The 22,394-nt window shown below is 38.1% G+C and overlaps 1 protein-coding gene across 1 annotated transcript; it reads left to right on the forward strand.

The window, feature by feature from the left end:
* Nucleotides 1-633: 633 nt before the first annotated feature.
* Nucleotides 634-2,564, forward strand: LOC114925635 (uncharacterized). The gene is made up of 2 exons (XM_072221801.1): nt 634-2,414; nt 2,561-2,564. The coding sequence occupies exons 1-2, from the start codon at nt 634-636 to the stop codon at nt 2,562-2,564; spliced, it is 1,785 nt and encodes a 594-aa protein (XP_072077902.1).
* The last annotated feature ends 19,830 nt before the right edge of the window (nt 2,565-22,394 follow it).

The raw sequence follows: 22,394 nt of genomic DNA on the forward strand, positions 1-22,394 counted from the left end.
TAAAAGGAGAGAAAAATTGAGTCAATCAAACAAAGCCCAACAAACATCTAAAGATAAAATGCCGGTGCGCTCAAATCAGAAATTGGACCAGAACCGTGACTTTGGGCTACGTATGAGAGGAGCCGAATCAGGGGTGAAGACCGGGTCGGTTAGCGAATCTAAAGCACGCATGGCATCTTCCAAACAGCAAGGGGTGAAGGGCAAATCTGTCTCCGTTGCGGGGCCGACTTTCACTGCCATTATCAAAAACGGACACAAGAGATTGCGCCCTTCTTCTTTGCAGAATTCGCCGTCGACTCCGGACTGCCTTGGCGACACCAGCAAGCAGCAAATCGGCAAATTAGAAGGGTTGTCAGTGGAGGGACACAGACAAACCGGGCAACAACCGGACAAGGACAAGCAAGGCTCAGGGGGATATGATGGCGGATCTTCATCATCTCGTTAGGGACTTCAGCTGAGGTTGGTCCTTTTTACAATACAAATTGTTTTATGGATTATTTAGATTTAAGCTTTCTATTTTGGAATATTAGAGGTGCCTCTAATAAATTGGCCCGGGTTCATAGTAAGGAGTTAGCGAATAAATTTCATCCTACTTTTTTCATTCTGTTTGAAACCCATATTGCTTTCGAGAGGATGAAATCTTTTTGGAATAATCTAGGTTACCAGGGTGTTGGTATTGTTGAGGCTAATGGTCATAGTGGGGGTATCTGGGTTCTATGTTCTAATTCAAATATTTCTGTGAGAGTATTGGATGTAGTTGATCAATGTATCAGTTTTGAAATCACTATGGGCAATACATCTAGTTACTGCAGTGCGGTGTATGCTAATCCGCATATACATCGGCGTAAAGAACTGTGGGGTGACTTGACAAGGATTGCTAATATGATCCACGGACCTTGGATTGTGTTAGGGGACTTTAATGATGTTTTGTTGCAGAGTGAAGTTAGAGGGGGGCAATTTAGACTTGCCAGAGCAGAACAATTTGCGGAAACATTGGAGGATTGTGGGCTGTTTGATATGGGGGCTATTGGGAGAAGATTCACTTGGTACAGGAAGGTGAAAGGTGGGGTGCAGGTGGCCATGAAGCTTGATAGAGCAGTCATCAACCAGGACTGGCGACTAATGTTTCCGGAGGCTTATACTGAGGTGCTGGCGCGCCTTCACTCTGATCATTGCCCATTATTCACTAGGTGCAAGATGGCAAAGAGGGCTACCAAAGGCCATCGTCCGTTCAGATTCCAGGCTGCGTGGATGACTCATCCTCTTTTTAGGAATGTTGTTGATACAGCTTGGAATAGAGGAGCTCCGGATGTAGTCAAATGTTTGTTGGAGGTTCAAAAAGATGCAACTAGCTTCAATAAAAAGGTTTTTGGCAATATTTTTGTTAAGAAAAGGGAGTTGGAGAGGCTTTTGAATGACGTTCAGATTACTCTGGAAAGTCGGGAGGATCAACAGCTTAGGGTCAAAGAGCAATTTTTGCATCAGGAACTGAATGCTGTCCTTCTTCAAGAAGAGTTGTTGTGGTATCAAAAATCTAGAGAACAATGGGTGAGATGTGGAGACAGAAATACAAAATTTTTTCATCTGCAGACAGTTATCAGGAGAAAGAGGAACAAAATTCATGGGTTATATTTGGAGGATGGGTCTTGGGCCACGGAGACTACGACTCTAGAAATGGCGGCAAATTCTTTCTTTCAAAAGCTCTTTTCTACAAGGGAGGATATTGACCTGGACGCCATGGGGCCTTTTCCTTGCCCGTCTCTTAGTACTGAGGCTTGTCAAAAGTTAGTGGAACCGGTGACGTCTGAAGAGGTTGAAAGAGCTGTGATGACCATGAGTTCATTTAAAGCCCCAGGGCCAGATGGATTTCAAGCAATTTTCTACAAAGAGTTCTGGGACTCTCTTAGCAACGATGTGTGTAGACTGGTCAAGCGAGCCTTTGAGGGTGAGCCACTGAATGCAGCTATTTTCAATACTCTCATTGTTCTAATTCCTAAAGTAGAAGTTCCCTTTTCCTTACGGGAGTTTCGGCCTATTAGCTTATGTAATGTAATTTATAAAATTGTCACAAAGGTTCTAGTTAACAGGTTCAGACCTTTCCTGTCGGAGATCATTGGTCCTTTGCAAGGAGGGTTCATTCCAGGAAGAGGAACCACAGAGAATATTATCATTGCTCAAGAGATTATGCACTTCATGAGGAACACCAAGTCTCGAAAAGGGACCATGGCATTCAAGATTGATTTGGAAAAAGCTTATGACAGGGTAGACTGGCGTTTTCTAGAAGCTACTTTGGTCCGGTTTGGGTTTCCAAAGGCTACCATTAATCTTATATTGAATTGTGTGACTTCTTCTTCGTTGGCAGTTTTGTGGAATGGGAACAGGCTCCAAAATTTCAATCCGAAGAGAGGGTTGAGGCAAGGAGATCCTATGTCTCCTTATCTATTTGTACTCTGTATGGAAATGCTTGCCTGCTTTATCTCTCATAGAGTTTCCCAAGGTTTGTGGAACCCAGTTGCGGTTTCTAGGAATGGACCACGACTCTCTCATTTGATGTTTGCAGATGATCTTTTGCTTTTCTGTAAGGCATCAAAAGCTCAAGTAATAGAGGTCATGCATTGTTTGGACTTGTTTTCTAGAGCGTCAGGTTTAAAGGTAAATCTTCATAAGTCAAAGGCCCAGTGTTCCAAGAGGGTGTCGGAGAGGAGAAAAGAGGTTCTCTCAGGGGTCTCTAACATCCGGTTCTGCAATGATTTGGGTAAATACCTGGGAATTAACATCGGTCATGCCAGAGCTTCCAGGAAGACGGCTCAGGAGATTATTGAAAAAATTTCGAGAAAGCTCTCCAGTTGGAAAGGACGCCTACTGAATAAGGCAGGGAGGCTTTGTCTTGTTAAATCGGTTATGGCCTCTATCCCAGTTTATGAAATGCAAATTTCTCTTCTCCCGAAGTATGCATGTAATAAAATTGATTCCTTGATGAGACAATTCTTGTGGAAAGGCCAAGCGACTGGAAAAGGGCTGCCTCTGGTCAGGTGGGAGGTCGCCATAACTCCTAAAAAGGCAGGAGGATTGGGTATTAGGGATACTTCCTGTGCTAACATGGCGCTTCTGGGAAAGTTGGTATGGGATTATCTAAATAATAGTGAGAAGTTATGGGTGCAGGTTCTGAAGCATAAATATCTCAGGAATCAATCTGGTATGAACGGAAACAGTAGAAATTCTTCATCGGCTACCTGGAAGAACATTGTTAGTGCCTATGAGCATCTCAAGGAAGGGCTTCATTGGAATATTGGAGATGTCCACAAATCAGTTTGGTATGATGAGTGGACTCCTTTTGGTAAGCTTTGCAACCTTGTTCCTTATGTACATATTTCTGAATCAGATTTCATGGTGGCGGACTTGTGGAAAGGGGTGTCTTGGGAGGTTGATAGTCTTACCACGCCTATTCCGCATGAGATTAAGCAGTTTATTTGTGGTCTGAGATATCCTAGTTTGACTGAGTCGGAGCCACAGTGGGAGTGGTGGCCTGCAGCAACAAAAAAGTATAGTGCAAGGGAGGGTTACAGATGGTTATTAAAGAAAACATTAAATTGGAATGCCAACAGTAATTGGAACTGGTTGTGGAACACAAACATTCCAGAGAAGTTCAAATTTACTATGTGGCTTAGCTTACATGATGCTCTACCAACTGAGACCTTTCGATTCAAGCGGCATTTAGCTTCTTCAGATATGTGTAAGAGATGTAACAAGGCGCAGGAGACTATGGAGCATTGCCTTAGAGACTGTGAACGATCAAAGGCAATCTGGTATATGTTGGATCCTAGTATCCTGGACTCGACGGCTGGTACTGCTCTTGAAGAGTGGTTTCGGAAGGCCTTGGCTAACAATGAGGCGTCCTTTGGTGCAGGGCTTTGGTGGGTATGGAGACATAGGTGCAATGACATATTCAACACTGACAACCCTTAGACAGACCATAAGGTTGTTGCCTTGGCCAGAATTACCGCCAAGGACTTACAGGTTTACAGGAGTCGAAGCAATGCCTTTAGGTCTCTCCGAAATTGCCTGTGTTGGGAACCACCGGTAGGCAATAGTTTTAAAGTTAATTGTGATGCAAGCTTGTATATGGATTCAAATTTAGCGGGATTTGGGTGTATTATTAGAGATTCTAAGGGAGATTGGATCTCGGGCTGCTCTGGAAGCATTCCCCCTTGGTCTATAATCAGATGTGAATTATTTGCTGCTTGGAGGGGGCTGGTTTTAGCTTGGGATTGCGGTTTGAGGGATATTATATGTGAAACAGATTGCCTTGACATTCTGCCCATCATGCATGAGCTTACAAGTGGGTATCCATCTGAAGTAACAGATTTAGTTCACAAGATTCAGGAGCTTTTATCTCGTCCTTGGCTTGTTCACGTTGAATGGGTGTCCCGAGAAGCAAATAGAGCTGCGGATTGGATGGCTAAATATGGTGCCAAGAGTAACTCTAATCATGTTATTTGGTCTGAACCTGGTGTTGATCTCCAACGAATCATCCGCTCGAATTTAGAATAGTTTTTGCTTTGTTTCTTTCCTTGTTTAGTCACCAAAAAAAAAAAAACTCAACAGACTCAACAGACAATTCATTTATTTTTTTATTTTTCAAAAAATAAATCAACATTTTTGGATATGAGTTAGTGAAAGTTCTTTTATTGGATGTAGAGTTGGTCACTTGGTCTCATATATTGTGCCTCATAAATCAATTTGGATTGGTCTATTCTAAAGTTAGAACAAAAAATTTTAATAAGGAGGGACTAAATTTCAGATGAAATTTTTTATTTTTTATTATATTTATTATTATATAAAAATAATTTAGATATAATATGTATTTTTTTTAAAATAAATTAAAATATATAATGTAATTACTAAAATATAATGATGTAAGTTATTATTAATATTATATATAATAATATAATGTCACATATGTTAATATTTTAATATTATTTAATAAAAACAAACATTTTTAAAAAACTGATATAGAAACGAGTATATGAAAATTAATTTTAAAAGTACAAATATTTAAGTGTATGATATTAAATTGGTTAATTAAAATAATATTTTTTTTGTAAGCACATATTTCATATATAGATATAGTTTTTTAAAATTACTAGTCGTTTCCTTTGCATCTATCTCTAGTCCAAATTATTAGTTTTTTAGTCCACTTAAATAATTGTCAGAAATTCAAATCCTCTCTGATGAGTCTGTAGCGGAATTTTGACTTCTAATAGCTACAAAGTAATATGAAATTGAACACTACTCACAATAATGCATTCGCTATATAATTACTAAAGAGAAAAAGAAATAAAATAAAATAAAATAATAATAATATAATAAAAAGAAGATATGAATGTAGTTGTTATTGTTGATGATTATTGAATTGAAATTCTACAAACGTTTATATAGTGGTTATATGCTATAATTTCAACGGATAGAAATAAAACTTTCCTATAATAACTCTTAGCCTTCCTTTTCTTTCTCTCTTCCTCACAATAACTCTTAGCCTTCCTTTTCTTTCTCTTTCCCTCATAATTCTCCACCTCGTTCACAATTTGAAATCTACGCAAATTTTGGACAATCAAAGAATGGTATTCATATTCGGTTGCATCATTTGACAATGACTGCCTAACATAGAACAATATTGAACAATTTCAAACAGTGTTGGAACTTGCTTCCTGACACCACTTTAGTCAACATATCAGCGGGATTTTCATCTGTGTGTACTTTTACAAGAGAAATGTCACCTTTCTCCATAACATCACGCACGAAGTGATATCTAACATCAATATGCTTGGTACGAGCATGATGAACCTTATTTTTAGCCAAATGAATTGCACTTTGACTATCACAATTCAGATCCACGCAATCTTGCTTCAGCCCTAAATCATCTAGAAGACCCCTTAGCCACAGTGCTTCTTTCACCCCTTCTGCTACTGCCATGTACTCAGCCTCTGTAGTAGATAGTGCCACTATAACTTGTAACATCGATCACCAACTAACTAGAGCACCATGTATTTTATATACATAACCAGTCGTAGAACGTCTTCTATCTAGATCACCAGCATAATCAGAATCAACAAAGCCGCTAATTTGACATGATTTTCCACTAAAGCATAAACCTGTGTCAATGGTGCCCTTCAAGTATCTTAATATCCACTTGACTGCTTCCCAGTGTGCCTTATCCGGGTTTGCCATGAACCTGCTAACAACACTTACTGCATGTGAAATATCTGGGCGTGTACATACCATAGCATACATTAGGCTACCGACTGCACTAGCATAAGGTACATTTTCCATGTAAGCCTTATCCTCTGTTGTTGTGGGAGATTGTTTACCAGAGAGCCTAAAATGTGGAGCCAATGGCGTTACCACCGATTTAGCATTTTTCATTTCAAACCTTTCAATGACGCGCTCAATGTATCCTCTTTGGCTCAAGAACAATTTTTGGCTTGATCTCTCTCTTTTAATTTCCATGCCTAATATTTTTCGTGCAGCACCCAAGTCTTTTGTTTTAAATTCTTTACTAAATTGAACCTTTAACATATCTATCTCTACCTTGCTCTTAGAGGCAATAAGCATGTCATCCACATACAATAGAAGATAGATATAATCACCTCCAGGAAGCTTACGAATGTATACACAACAATCATAATTACTTCTGAAAAAACCTTGTTTTAACATAGAGGAGTCAAATCGCTTATACCATTGTCGAGGAGATTGTTTTAATCCATATAGCGATTTCCTCAAGCGACATACCTGACTTTCTTTACCCTCAACCTTGAAACCCTCAGGTTGATACATGTAGATTTCTTCCTCTAAGTCACCATGCAAGAATGCAGTCTTCACGTCTAGTTGTTCCAACTCAAGATTACCATGAGCGACAAGACTTAAAAGCACCCGTATGGATGTGTGTTTCACCATAGGAGAAAATATCTCTTTGTAATCAACACTTTCTTTCTGTGCAAATCCCTTTGCTACTAACCTAGCTTTGAATCTTGTACCATCTGACTTAGTAGGATATTCTTTTCTTTTATACACCCACTTACAATCAATTGCAGTCTTTCCCACGGGCAATGGGACCACATCCCATGTCTTGTTCTTATGAAGAGATTGCATCTCTTCCTCCATAGCGACAAACCAACTCTCTCTATCTTTGTCTTTGATAGCATGTTTGAAGGTGACCGGCTCATCATCCTCCACTGAGAGTGCATAATCTACCAAGTTTACCTGCCCATAATGTCTCAAAGGCTTGTTTGACCCGAACTTTTGAACAAATTTATAATTCCTCTTTGGCCTAGTAGATGCCAAAGAATCCTGCTGCTGCTGTTGTAATGCATGTGCATTTTCTCGCAGAATTTTCTCATGATCAAGTTCATCCTCTGCGTCATCTCGAGTAGCATTAGGATGCTCCACCTGAACATTACAAGAGTCTATTTGTTGGTATTTAGACTCTATCTCCACCACTTGAGTATTTAAAGTTTTCCCAACATCACCATCATCTGGCACCATATCTTTAGACAAAGCTACCATAGATCGTTCATCAAAGGCAACATCCCTGCTAATTACAAACTTAGAATCATTTACACTCCAAAGGCGATAGCCTTGAACCCCTCTTGGATACCCCAAAAAGATTACCTTCTTAGCTCTATCATCAAGCTTATTATCTTTGACATGATAATAGGCTGTGCATCCAAAGACTCTGAGTTTTTCATAATCTGCATGTTCCCCTGACCACACCTTATAAGGTGTGTTTCCATCTAGAGAAGAATATGGGGATCGATTTACTATGTAGTAAGCTGTAGCAACCGATTTTGTCCACCATTCTCTGCCTAACCCAGAATTAGAGCGCATACACCTTGCCTTCTCAAGTAGCGTACGATTCAATCGTTTGGCGACTCCATTCTGTTGTGGTGTTTCTCTAACTGTCCAGTGTCTTGTAATGCCTTCTCGGTCTCAGAACTCCTTGAAAGCTCCATCCGTGTACTCTGTGCCATTATCAGATCGTAGAGTTTTCAGCTTCCTACCTATTCGGTTTTCAACCATTGCTCTCCACCGCTTAAAAGTATCGAATACCTCATTCTTATGTTTGAGGAAGTAAATCCAAACATACCTGGAATAATCATCAACAAAAGTAACAAAATATCTGGAACCACCCTTGAAAGTAACTTTAGCCGGGCCCCAAACATCAGTATGCACGTAGTCTAACAACCCTCTGCTTTTATGCTTGCTTGCAGAAAACTTCACCCTATGTGCCTTTCCATACACACAATGCTCACAAAATTCCATTTGTGGTTTCTTCATATTTTTCAGCAAACCTTGTCCACAAAGTAATGATAGACCTTTCTCTGACATATGTCCAAGCCGCATGTGCCATATTCTTGTGCAATTTGTTTGATCTCTATTTCCACCGATTTCAACTGCTAATTCACCTGTGACTGTTGTCCCCAAAAGAGAATAAAGATTACCGTGATTAGTACCCCATTTTCCGCAACTATTTTGCAGCTATTTTTCTCCAACAAACCTATGGAGATAAGATTTTTACGCAAGTCTGGAATATGCCTCACATCTTTTAAGGTTCTTACTCCTCCATCATGCATCTTGATTGTTATAGTACCCAACCCCACAGTTTTACAAGCATGATCATTGTCCATTAAAACTGTGCCACCATTTATGTTTTCATAGGTAGTAAACCACTTCCTATTTGGACACATATGGTGAGAGGCTCCTGAATCAAGAATCCACTTATCGGAGATTTCATAAGATTGTTCTGTTATAGAGTAACAATCCTCCTCATCATTTGAGACGTAGCTTGCTTCTTGCTTTTCTTTTGGGTTGTCGTTGTTCTGTTTCTTGAAAGTTATCTTCTTATTTGGATAATTTGCTTTGAAATGTCCATTCTCACCACATTTAAAGCATGTTCTCTCCGCGTGAGGTCTAGATTTTGGGCTAGACTTTCCACGCTTATTACCTTTTCCTCTTTCATTAGTCCTTCCTCTATCCGTGAACAATCCTTGTGCTTGATCATTATACTCTCTTCCATTTGAAGATGACATTACACTTGTAGCAACCTTACGTAGATCATCTGCTAAAAGTGATGTCCTCGTCTCATCCATGGTTAGAGTGTCACCCACCAGCATCAATGTCTGCACCAGATTTTCATAGGACTTCGGTAATGAAAGTAACAATATGAGTGCCTGGTCTTCATCATCAACCTTCACATCTATATCCTTTAAGTTTGATATGATCCTTTCAAACTTATTGATATATTCTCGGATTGAGGTGCCTTCCTCCATCTTGCATGTATACAATTTGGATTTTAAGTAGATCCTGTTAGTTAGAGTTTTTATCATGAAGTTACTCTCTAACTTTAACCAGACGCCTGCTACAGTTGCTTCTTCGTTCACCAAGAAAGCAACATCCCTCTCAAGGCATAAGATTATTGCAGCCCGTGCCTCAAGATCTAATTCTTCCCAATCCTCATCTTCCATTCCTTCCGGCTTTTTCTCTTTTCCCGCTAGTGCCTTGTGTAACTTTTGTGATATAAGCAGATTTTTCATCTGCATCCTCCAATAGGAAAAATCATTTTTTCATTGAACTTCTCGATTTCATATTTGCCTACTTTGACATTACTACTAGTAGAAGCCATTATATTCAAAATTGAATTTTACCACTCAAATAATGAATAATATAATGTTGGCTCTTGATACCAATTGTTGAGTCTGCAGCGGAATTTTGACTTCTAATAGCTACAAAGTAATATGAAATTAAACACTACTCACAATAATGCACTCGCTATATAATTACTAAAGAGAAAAGGAAATAAAATAAAATAATAATAATAATATGAAAAGAATATGTGAATGTAGTTGTTATTATTGATGATTATTGAATTGAAATTCTACAAACGTTTATATAGTGGTTATATGCTATAATTTCAACGGATAGAAATAAAACTTCCTATAATAACTCTTAGCCTTCCTTTTCTTAGCCTTTCTTTTCTTAGCCTTCCTTTTCTTTCTCTCTCCCTCACAATAACTCTTAGCCTTCCTTTTCTTAGCTTTCCTTTTCTTTCTCTCTCCCTCACACTCTCTTATACATGCAGTAATCTATTGATTAGCAAAAATATCTTAAATAAAGCTCTGATCCATAATGTCTTCGGCCTACCAAGTGCCCTTGCTAGTAAGAATTATGATGCATATCTTCTGTTTGATAATTTGTTGTGTTTTTTATTATGATTTTATTGAGTGCATACATTTTTGCTCCCTTTCAATGAATTACGCTTCGGATCAATTCATCTTAACGGTTTTTGTTCCTGTTAGTTGCCTCAATCTGATATGTAGGTAGCATTGAGAATAAGAAGAAAGCAATTGATACTACGTGTTTGGGGTATTTAGAAATTTTCTTGACATGAATTGAATATAAATATATAATATAATGATTAATGAGATGAGTCTAATTTAGAGATGTTTTAGACACCTCCATTCAATAAAATATGAAATATTTTGCCTACTTTTTAAATTTTATCTTTTCTTGTCGTTGTCCTAAAAAATCTCTATTCATAGGCAAAAAATAAATAAGTTATCATTTATATTCTTTTATAAATATTCAAAATATTTGACAATTTCATCAAAAAACAAAACAGACTATTTAAAATTTTTAAATTATCCTTTTAACCGAACCTAATCTAACTCGATTCTGAACTTCCACACCTCTAATTTTCAACTGTCCACCAACGCTATCCCAATCCACCTACAACCACCATTTACTTATACAGACACAAGTATTTCATTTCTAGCTGCAAGCACCAATCAAGAGGGAGAGGTATAGTCAGGTCTATAACTGTAATCTCATCTCCTCAACTGTTTCATTTGATTGTGAAATCGGGGTCATCTAATCAATTTTGCATATATACAGCTCATAGAGAGCATCATTCCAGTTCTCGACAAGCCTAAACCAAAACAAATACACTGCAAATTCAATTCACTCCTATGAAATCTGATTCATATCCATTGGAGTTGAACAACCGGTTCGATTGTGACAATGACATCGTGTTTGCAGCGCAACCCATGTGGAACAAAGTAAAGTAAAATCGGGTGGAGTTAGGTGGTGGTGGTAATGAGTTGGAAATTGGGAATGGAATAGGATTAGAAATTGGGATTAAGATTAGAAGGATAATTTAAAAATTTTAATTTTATCAATCGAAATTCATTTTTATGAATACATATATTTTTTTAATTTATCAATATTTTGAATATTTATGAATACATATAATAATTTATTCAAAAGAAATAAAGAAAAAGAAAAAATTTAGCACATGCCGGTTTCCATTTCCTTCAAACAAAACAGATATCAAGTGAGTTGGTATTAAAAGTTTGTCTATAAATAGTAAATACTAAATAGATTGACTAATAATTTTATTCTTTTATAAAAGTTTGGCAATGTGGTTTTTTAATAATTAAAAGAATTCAGTATTTTCAAAATAATTAAAAGAACATTATTTATGTAAGATATGATTTTTTAGTAAATAGCCAAATTGGTCCCCGAAAGATAGCCCATTCTTCAAACGAGTCCCCATAAAAAAAAGATAATAAAATTTGTCCCCAAAAAATTTAAAATTGGTAACGTTAGTCCTTCCGTCAAATGTTTGAGTAACGGCGTGAACATATGCTGACCTGGCCGTTAGTGTGACACGTCAGCAAAGGATGAAACGGCGTCGTTTTCCTTGCTCCCCATTACAACGTTTGGGTTTTCATCCCTGTTTCGTATTCTCTCTCAAGTTGCATCCTTCTTCTGAAAAGAAAGAACCCCTGTAATCCCTTCGTCTTAGTTGTTTCCTCCAGGAAGACGAAACATTGAACGGTGACGACCAGGCTTGACCGACGACGACAGTGTGCTGGAGTTGTTGGTGACCGGTTTGCGACCACGTTGGTCAACCGAAAAGGGCACTCCATCGCCTTGCGTGAGAGGTAGGTTAGCTTTCTTTTCTTATTTTGTGAGAGTGGTTGTGGTTTTATATCCTGATCAATGGGGTTGTATTATCGTTGGAAATCTATTGTTACTGTTTGCAATGTTAGGGTTTAGGAGAATGTGTTCAGGCTTAGGGCTTTGTTGATTATCCATGATATGAACCTATTTTTGGATTCTTGAGAACGTTGATTGTGCTCTGTGTAGCTGCATGTGTGTGTGTTAGATTCATTTTGGGAGTTGATGTTGAATATGCATTGCCTCTCCATGAAATAAATTTGCAGCAGTTGTGTGTGTTGCTGTTTTGGTTTCAGATGGAAGGTCCCCCAATGACCTTTGTATTTCACCATGGTGGGAAGTTCCAAACAGATGAATCAGGCTATCTGTGTTATGAACCAGATAATACTGAAGTATTAATGGGTGTAGATTCAGACACTCTAGACGTTTTCATTGTGAAGGGATACTACAAGGAGCTGGGATATGCTGAGATGAACAATTGCTTGTGGAAAGTTCCTGGAACGCTGCTGGATAATGGGTTGAGGAAGCTAGAAAATGACACTGATCTGTTGGAATTGGTTAAGGATTGCAAGAGGAATCATCACCTCATTAACATCTATTTTGATCATGTAGTGTCTAAGCCACACGTGGTTGACTGCATGAGTGGTGCACGAATTGTAAATCACACTTTTCACAACTCGTACCACTAACCAGCAAGTGCACTGGGTCGTCCAAGTAATACCTTACGTGAGTAAGGGTCGAATCCCACGGAGATTGTTGGCTTGAAGCAATCTATGGTTATCTTGTAACTCTTAGTCAGGATATCAATTATAATTATCAATTTGAATTGCGAAGAATAAAAGAGCATGAAATAAATACTTGTTATGCAGTAATGGAGAATATGTTAGAGTTTTGGAGATGCTTTGTCTTCTCTGAATCTCTGCTTTCTCCCTGTCTTCTTCTTCATGCACGCAAGGTTCCTCCTATGGCAAGCTGTGTGTTGGTGGATCACCGTTGTCAATGGCTACCATCCGTCCTCTTAGTGAAAAAGGTCCAGGTGCGCTGTCACCGCACGGCTAATCATCTGTCGGTTCCCACTCATGCTGGAATAGGATCCATTGATCCTTTTACGTCTGTCACTACGCCCAGCCCTTGTGAGTTTGAAACTCGTCACAGTCATTCAATCCCTGAATCCTACTCGGAATACCACAGACAAGGTTTAGACTTTCCGGATTCTCAAGAATGCTGCCAATGGATTCTAGCTTATACCACGAAGATTCTGATTAAGGAATCCAAGAGATATTCATTCAATCGAAGGTAGAACAGAGGTGGTTGTCAGGCACGCGTTCATAGGTTGAGGATGATGATGAGTGTCACGGATCATCACATCCATCATATTGAAGTGCGAATAAACATCTTAGATAGAAACAAGCGTGTTTGAATAGAAAACAGAAATAGTTGCATTAATTCATCGAAACACAGCAGAGCTCCTCACCCCCAAAAATGGAGTTCAGAGACTCATGCCATCAAAGAATACAAAGTTCAGATCTAAAATATCATGAGTTACAAAATAAATCTCTAAAAGTTATTTAAATACTAAACTAATAAACTAGGTTTACAGAAAATGAGTAAACTATGATAGATAGTGCAGAAATCCACTTCTAGGGCCCACTTGGTGTGTGCTGGGGCTGAGACTTAAGCTTCTCATGTGCTTGGGCTGTTTCTATAGTTGAACGCCAGGTTGTAACCTGTTTCTAGCGTTGAACTCCAACTTGTAACCTATTTCTGGCGCTGAACGCCATACTGCAACATGGAACTAGCGTTGAACGCCATTTTATGTCATCTATCCTTGAGCAAAGTATGGACTATTATATATTTCTGGAAAGCCCTAGATGTCTACTTTTCAACGTAATTGGAAGCGCGCCAATTGGAATTCTGTAGCTCCAGAAAATCCATTTTGAGTGCAGGGAGGTCAGAATCCAACAGCATCTGCAGTCCTTTTTCAGCCTGAATCAAATTTTTGCTCAGCTCCCTCAATTTCAGCCAGAAAATACCTGAAATCATAGAAAAACACACAAACTCATAGTAAAGTCCGGAAATATAATTTTTATTTAAAAACTAATAAAAATATAATAAAAAGTGACTAAAACATATTAAAAACTACCTAAAAACAATGCCAAAAAGCGTATAAATTATCCGCTCATCAATGAGCGAGGATGATGATGAAATACTTTATTTGCCAACCATCCCTGAAGAAACAGAGAAACTGAACAAGGACCATAATGATGCAATGTCTCAAGATTACTGTAAGACAACAAAAAAATCACCTAAGCCAAAAAGAGCCAAAACTCAACCCACTCCTAAGGCCACTCCTCAGCCTACACCTAAGCCTACTCCTCAGCCCACACCTAAGGCTACTCCTCAGCCCACACCCAATCCCACTCCTCAGCCTACACATCAGCCCACACCTAAAGCCACACCTGAGCCCACTTCTAAGTCCACACCTCAGCCCGCACCTCAGCCCACTCCTAAGCCCACACCTAAGCCTACTCCTCAGCCCAACCCCAACCCACATGTACGCCCACACCTAAGCCCACTCCAAAGCCCAAAACCAAGGCCATGCAAAAGCCCGTCCAGCAACCCAAATCTTGGACTAAACCCCAGGTTGCTAAAGGGAGTGGCAAGGCTACAGCAGCCGACAAGATCAGCAAGAAGGTGAAATCCACAACCTGGGTGAACCTTAAGCACTCTATTTTCCAGTATTACCACCGGATACATACATGCCACAGACACATAATTGGATGAACCTTTTCAGATTGTGACTCAGCTTTGCTAAAGTCCCCAATTAGAGGTGTTCAGGGTTCTTAAGCACACTCTGTTTTTGCTTTGGACCTCGACTTTAACCGCTCAGCCTCAAGTTTTCACTTAACACCTTCACGCCACAAGCACATGGTTAGGGACAGCTTGGTTTAGCCGCTTAGGCTAGGATTTTATTCCTTTAGGCCCTCCTATCCACTGATGCTCAAAGCCTTGGATCCTTTTTATTACCCTTGCCTTTTGGTTTTAAGGGCTATTGGCTTTTTTTTTTTTTGCTCTTGCCTTTTGGTTTAAAGAGCTTTTGGCTTTTTCTGCTTGCTTTTTCTTTTTCTTGCTCTCTTTTTTTTCGCATTTTTTTTCTGCAAGCTTTGTTCTTCACTGCTTTTTCTTGCTTCAAGAATCATTTTTATGATTTTTCAGATTATCAAATAACATTTCTCCTTTTTCATCATTCTTTCAAGAGCCAACAATTTTAACATTCATAAACAACAAATTCAAAAGATATATGCACTGTTCAAGCATTCATTCAGAAAACAAAAAATATTGCCACCACATCAAAATAATTAAACTATTTTAAAATTCAAAATTCATGTACTTCTTTTTCTTTTTCAGAAAACAATTTTCATTTAAGAAAGGTGATGGATTCATAGGACATTCATATCTTTAAGACATAGACACTTAGATACTAGTGATCATATAGTAAAGACACAAACATAATTAAACATGAAGCATAGTAAACGAAAAACAGGAAAATAAGAACAAGGAGATTAAGGAATGGGTCCACCTTAATGAGGGTGTCGTCTTCCTCTTCTTGAAGAACCAATGGTGCTCTTGAGCTCCTCTATGTCTCTTCCTTGCCTTTGTTGCTCCTCCCTCATAGCTCTTTGATCTGCAGTCAATTGCTCTACCTCTGAATTATGGAAAAACAAAAAGCAATGCTTTTACCACACCAAACTTAAAAGGTTTGCTTGTCCTTGAGCAAAAAAAGAAAGAAGTGGAGAAGATGGAGGAGATGGAGGTGTGTGAATGGGTGGGTTTAGGAGGGGAAAGGTTTGAATTTGAATGGTGAGGTAGGTGGAGAACCTGTGGGGTCCACAGATCAAGTGGGATCAAGGACTTAACATCCCTGCTCCAATTAGGCGTGTAAAATGCCCTTGCTATGCAATCCTGGCGTTTAACGCCAGACTGCTGCTTGTTTCTGGCGTTAAACACTAGCTTGGTGCTTGTTTTTGGCGTTAAACGCCAGACAGATGCTTGTTTCTGGCGTTTAAACGCCAAACTGCTCTCCTCCAGGGTGTGCTGTTTTCAATGCTGTTTTTCATTCTGTTTTTGATTTTTCAGTAGTTTTTGTGACTTCACATGACCATCAACCTAATAAATCACGAAATAACAAAAAGAAAATAAAATAGATATGATTAAATAACATTGGATTGCCTCCCAACAAGCGCTTCTTTAATGTCAATAGCTTGACAATGAGCTCTCATGGAGCCTCACAGATAATCAGAGCAAGGTTGGAACCTCTCAACACCAAACTTAGAGTTTGGTTGTGGCCTCCCAACACCAAACTTAGAGTTTGAATGTGGGGGTTTTGTTTGACTCTGTATTGAGAGAAGCTTTTCATGCATCCTCTCCATGGTTACAGAAGGAGAACCTTGTGTCTTATAGTTTGCAATGTCTGCAAACCACAGAGCTTCCTGAATAGCAAACAATTGCTCATCCAAAAAGGTTTCAGAGATCTCAGTAGGAGGGAGGGATGCTCCTGCTACTGGTTCTATCTGGGACAGGTGATCAGCTACTTGATTCTCTGTCCCTTTTCTGTCTCTTATTTCTATATCAAACTCTTGCAGAAGCAACACCCATCTTATGAGCCTGGGCTTTGAATCCTGCTTTGTGAGTAGATATTTAAGAGCAGCATGGTCAGTGTACACAATCACTTTTGATCCTACTAAGTATGATCTAAACTTGTCAATGGCATAAACCACTGCAAGCAGCTCTTTTTCTGTGGTTGTGTAAATTTTCTGGGCCTCATTTAAAATGCGGCTAGCATAATGAATGACATGTAGAAGCTTGTTATGCCTCTGTCTCAGTACTGCACCAATGGCATGGTCACTGGCATCACACATTAGTTCAAATGGTAATGTTCAGTCTGGTGCAGAAATAACTGGTGCTGTGACCAGCTTAGCTTTCAGAGTTTCAAACGCCTGCAGACACTCTGTGTCAAACATAAATGGCGTGTCAGCAGCTAGTAGATTGCTCAGAGGTTTTGCAATTTTTGAAAAATCCTTTATAAACCTCCTATAGAATCCTGCATGCCCCAGAAAGCTTCTGATTTCCTTAACATTGGTGGGTGGTGATAATTTTTCAATTACCTCTACCTTAGCTTGATCCACCTCTATTCCCTTGTTCGAAATTTTATGCCCAAGGACAATTCCTTCAGTCACCATAAAGTGACATTTTTCCCAATTTAGAACCAGGTTAGTCTCTTGGCATCTTTTCAGAACAAGTGCTAGATGGTTAAGACAGGAGCTAAATGAGTCTCCAAATACTGAGAAGTCGTCCATGAAGACTTCGAGAAATTTCTCTACTATATCAGAGAAGATAGAGAGCATGCACCTCTAAAAGGTTGCAGGTGCATTGCACAGACCAAAAGGCATTCTTCTGTATGCAAATACTCCAAATGGACATGTGAATACTGTTTTCTCTTGGTCCTGAGGATCTACTGCAATTTGGTTGTAATCTGAATAGCCATCCAAAAAGAAGTAGTATTCATGACCTGCTAGTCTTTCTAGCATCTGGTCTATGAATAGTAAAGGGAAGTGATCCTTCCTGGTGGCTGTATTAAGCCTTCTGTAGTCAATACACATATGCCACCCTGTAACTGTTCTTATAAGAACCAATTCATTTTTTTCATTATGAACCACTGTCATACCTCCCTTCTTAGGGACAACATGGACAGGACTCACCCAGGGGCTATCAGAAATAGGATAAATAATCCCAGCCTCTAGTAACTTAGTGACCTCTTTCTGCACAACTTCCTTCATGGCTAGATTTAGCCACCTCTGTGGTTGAACCACTGGCTTAGCATCATCCTCCAATAGGATCTTGTGCATGCATCTTGCTAGGCTAATGCCCTTAAGGTCACTTATGAACCACCCAAGAGCTGTCTTGTGTGTCCTTAGCACTTGAAGTAGTGCTTCCTCTTCCAGGGGATTTAAAGCAGAGCTTATGATCACCGGAAAAGTGTCACCTTCTCCCAGAAATGCATATTTCAGGGATGGTGGTAATGGTTTGAGCTCGGATTTAGGAGGTTTTTCCTCTTCCTGAGGAAGTTTCAGAGGCTCTTTCAATTCCTCTGAATCCTCCAGATCAGGCTGAACATCTTTAAAAATGTCCTCTAGCTTTGATTCGAGACTCTCAGTCATATTGACCTCTTCCACTAGGGAGTCAATAATATCAACGCTCAGGCAGTCGTCTGATGTGTCTGGATGTTGCATAGCTTTGACAACATTCAACTTAAACTCATCCTCATTGACTCTCAGGGTTATCTCCCCTTTTTGAACGTCAATGAGGGTTCGTCCAGTTGCTAGGAATGGTCTTCCTAGAATGAGAGTTGCACTCTTGTGCTCCTCCATTTCCAGCACTACAAAGTCAGTAGAGAAGGCAAATGGCCCAACCTTGACAATCATATCCTTAATTATGCCTGATGGGTATTTAATGGAGCCATCAGCAAGTTGAAGACAGATCCAGGTTGGTTTGACCTCTTCAGTCAAGCCAAGCTTTCTGATAGTGGATGCAGGGATTAGGTTGATGCTTGCCCCAAGATCACATAAAGCTGTCTTGGTGCAATTACCCTCTAATATGCATGGTATCATAAAGCTCTCGGGATCTTTAAGCTTTTCTGGGAAGCTTTTCAGAATGACTACACTGCATTCTTCAGTGAGGAGAACTCTTTCAGTTTCTCTCCAATCCTTCTTATGACTCAAGATATCTTTCATGAACTTGGCATAAGAGGGTATTTTCTCAAGTGCCTCTGCAAACGGAATCTTTATTTCAAGAGTCCTGAGATAGTCTGCAAAGCGAGCAAATTGCTTATCCTGCTCCTCTTGGCGGAGTTTTTGAGGATAAGGTATCTTGGCTTTGTACTCCTCAATCTTGGTTGCTGAAGGTTTATTTCCTACAGAAGTGGTTGGAAAAGCCTTTTTAGAGGGGTTGTTATCAGCACTTGTGTGTGTCTGATCCCTCACTGGCATTTGAATGCCAGGGTTAGAAGCTGGATTGGCGTTGGACGCCAACTCCTTACTTGTTCCTGGCATTTGAATGCCAAAACTAAGCTTCCATTGGGCGTTTGACGCCAAATCCCTGCCTGTTTGTGGCGTTTGAACGCCAGAGTTATTCCTCTCTGGGCTCTTACTGTCCTCAGAGGGATTTTGAATAGCAGTTTGTTTATTTCTTGGCTTCCTGCTGCCTTGAAGTGAGGTATTTAATGTTTTTCCACTTCTTAATTGAACTGCTTGGCACTCTTCTGTTATTTGTTTTGATAACTGCTGTTTTGTTTGCTTTAACTGTACTTCCATATTCAGATTAGCCATTCTTGTGTCTTGTAGTATCTCCTTGAATTTGGCCAGCTGTTTTGTTAGAAAGTCCAATTGCTGATTGAATTCAGTAATTTGTTCTGCAGGACTGAGTTCAGCAGTTACTGTTTTAGCCTCTTCTTTCTTGGAAGATTCACTACTTAGGTACAGATGCTGATTTCTGGCAACTGTATCAATAAGCTCTTGAGCCTCTTCAATTGTCTTTCTCATGTGTATAGATCCACCAGCTGAGTGGTCTAGAAAAATCTGAGCTTTCTCTGTAAGCCCGTAATAAAAGATGTCTAACTGCACCCATTCTGAAAATATTTCAGAGGAGCATTTTCTTAGCATCTCTCTGTATCTCTCCCAGGCATCATAAAGAGATTCATTATCTCCTTGTTTAAAGTCTTGGATGTCCAGCCTTAGCTGTGTCATCCGTTTTGGAGGGAAGTATTGATTCAGGAATTTTTCTGACAGCTGTTTCCATGTCCTTATGCTAGCCTTAGGTTGGTTATTTAACCACCTCTTAGCTTGGTCTTTTACAGGAAATGGAAACAGTAATAATCTGTAGACATCCTGATCTACTTCCTTATCATGTACTGTGTCAGCAATTTGTAAAAATTGTGCCAGAAACTCTGTAGGTTCTTCCTATGGAAGACCAAAATACTGACAACTTTGCTGCACCATGATAATGAGCTGAGGATTCAACTCAAAGCTACTGACTCCAATGGAGGGTATACAGATACTGCTCCCATATGAAGCAGTAGTGGGGTTAGCATATGACCCTAGAGTCCTTCTGGACTGTTCATTTCCACTTAGGTCCATGATGGAGAAAGGGAGATGATGCGAATTGCAAAAATTTTTTTTTTTGAAAACCGAAATTAAAATTAAATAAAATAAAAGAAAATAAATAAAAAATTAACTATAATTTCAAAAATTTGAAGGAAAATAAATAAAAGAAAATTGAAAACTAAATTAATTAATTAAAAAGATTAGAAAAAGATGTGGGTGAGGATTTTCAAAAAAATGAAGAGAGAAAAATTGGTTATGAAGTTTTGAAAAAGATATGTCTTAAATTTAAAGATACTTGTAAGAAAATAAAATAAAAGAAAAAAGAAAGAAAAGATATGAAAAAGATTTGATTTTAAGTTTTGAGATTAGAAAAGATTAGATAAGCTAGGCAAGAGAAGATAAGAAATTTAAATTAAAAAGTGTTGAAATTTAAATTTTAAATTTGAAAATTAATTTTGAAATTTGAAATTTGAAAATTGAATTTTGAATTTTCGAAAAAGTCAACAATATTAAGATAAGGATTTGAAAAAGATTTAAATTTTGAAAAGATTTGAAAATTGAAATTTGAAAATTAAATTTTAAATTTTAAATTTTGAAATTTGAATTTTGAAATTTTGGAAGTTGAAATTTGAAATTTGAAATAAGATAAGATAAGATTTTGAAAAAGATATGATTGTTTTGAAAAAGATTTGAATTTTGAAATTTTAAAACTAAGATAAGATAAAATAAAAAATTTTAAAATAAAATCTGAATTTTTAAAAAGAAAATTCGAAAATCAATTAAAATAAAGGAAAAAGATATTTTTGAATTCAATGAGGAAAGAGAAAAACAATAAAAAGACACAAAAGTTAAAATTTTTAGATCTAATGCTCCTTATTTTCGAAAATTTTGGAGGGAAACACCAAGGAACACCAAACTTAAAAATTTTAAGATCAAAACACAAGGAAGACTCAAGAACACTTTGAAGACTCACAAGAACAGCAAGAACATGAAGATAGAACACCAAACTTAAAATTTTTAGAAAACCAAGATAAAATTTTCGAAAACTAAAGAAAAATCAACAAGAAAACACCAAACTTAAAGTTTGGCACAAGATTTATCCAAAGAAAAATTATGTTTTTGAAAAAGTTTTTTTTTTTTAAGAAGATAGCAAATTACCAAGAACATAAGCACCACGCTCTAGCCAATTGAGCTATAAATTTAAAGTGTTTTAACAAGGTGTCTAATGCATAAAAATATTTTATTATTATTTTTTTTTAGATACTAATAATTCTAGAATGCACAAGAAAAACAAAAGAAAATCACAAAACAAGAAAAACTAAAGATCAAACAAGGAAAATAAACAAGAACAACTTGAAGATTAAGAAAGAACAATGAACACAAATTAAAAAATTTAAAAGAAAATAAAAACATGCAATTGACACCAAACTTAAAATATAAAACTAAACTCAAACAGAAAAACTCAATTATTAGTAAAAAAATAAAATTTCGAAAACAAAAAATTTTGAAAAAGAAAATAAGGATTCTAAAACTTTAACAAGAACAATAATAAGAGACTCAAAGATAAAAGACAGATTAATAAAGAAAAATAAAAAAATTTTAAAAGATTTTTGAAAAGAAAGTAAAAGACTTTGACCCAAAAGACAAAATCTTCCTAATCTAAGTAACAGGATGAACCGTCAGTTGTTCAAACTCGAACAATCCCCGGCAACGGCGCCAAAAACTTGGTGCACGAATTGTAAATCACACTTTTTATAACTCGTACCACTAACCAGCAAGTGCACTGGGTCGTCCAAGTAATACCTTATGTGAGTAAGGGTCGAATCCCACGGAGATTGTTGGCTTGAAGCAATCTATGGTTATCTTGTAACTCTTAGTCAGGATATCAATTATAATTATCAATTTGAATTGCAAAGAATAAAAGAGCATGAAATAAATACTTGTTATGCAGTAATGGAGAATATGTTAGAGTTTTGGAGATGCTTTGTTTTCTGAATCTCTGCTTTCTCCCTGTCTTCTTCTTCACGCACGCAATGTTCCTCCTATGGCAAGCTGTGTGTTGGTGGATCACTGTTGTCAATGGCTACCATCCGTCCTCTCAGTGAAAAAGGTCCAAGTGCGCTGTCACCGCACGACTAATCATCTGTCGGTTCCCACTCATGTTGGAATAGGATCCATTGATCCTTTTGCGTCTGTCACTACGCCCAGCCCTTGTGAGTT

The sequence above is a fragment of the Arachis hypogaea genome, chromosome 17 (genome assembly GCF_003086295.3).
Source record: "Arachis hypogaea cultivar Tifrunner chromosome 17, arahy.Tifrunner.gnm2.J5K5, whole genome shotgun sequence".
NCBI classification, from domain to species: Eukaryota; Viridiplantae; Streptophyta; class Magnoliopsida; order Fabales; family Fabaceae; genus Arachis; species Arachis hypogaea.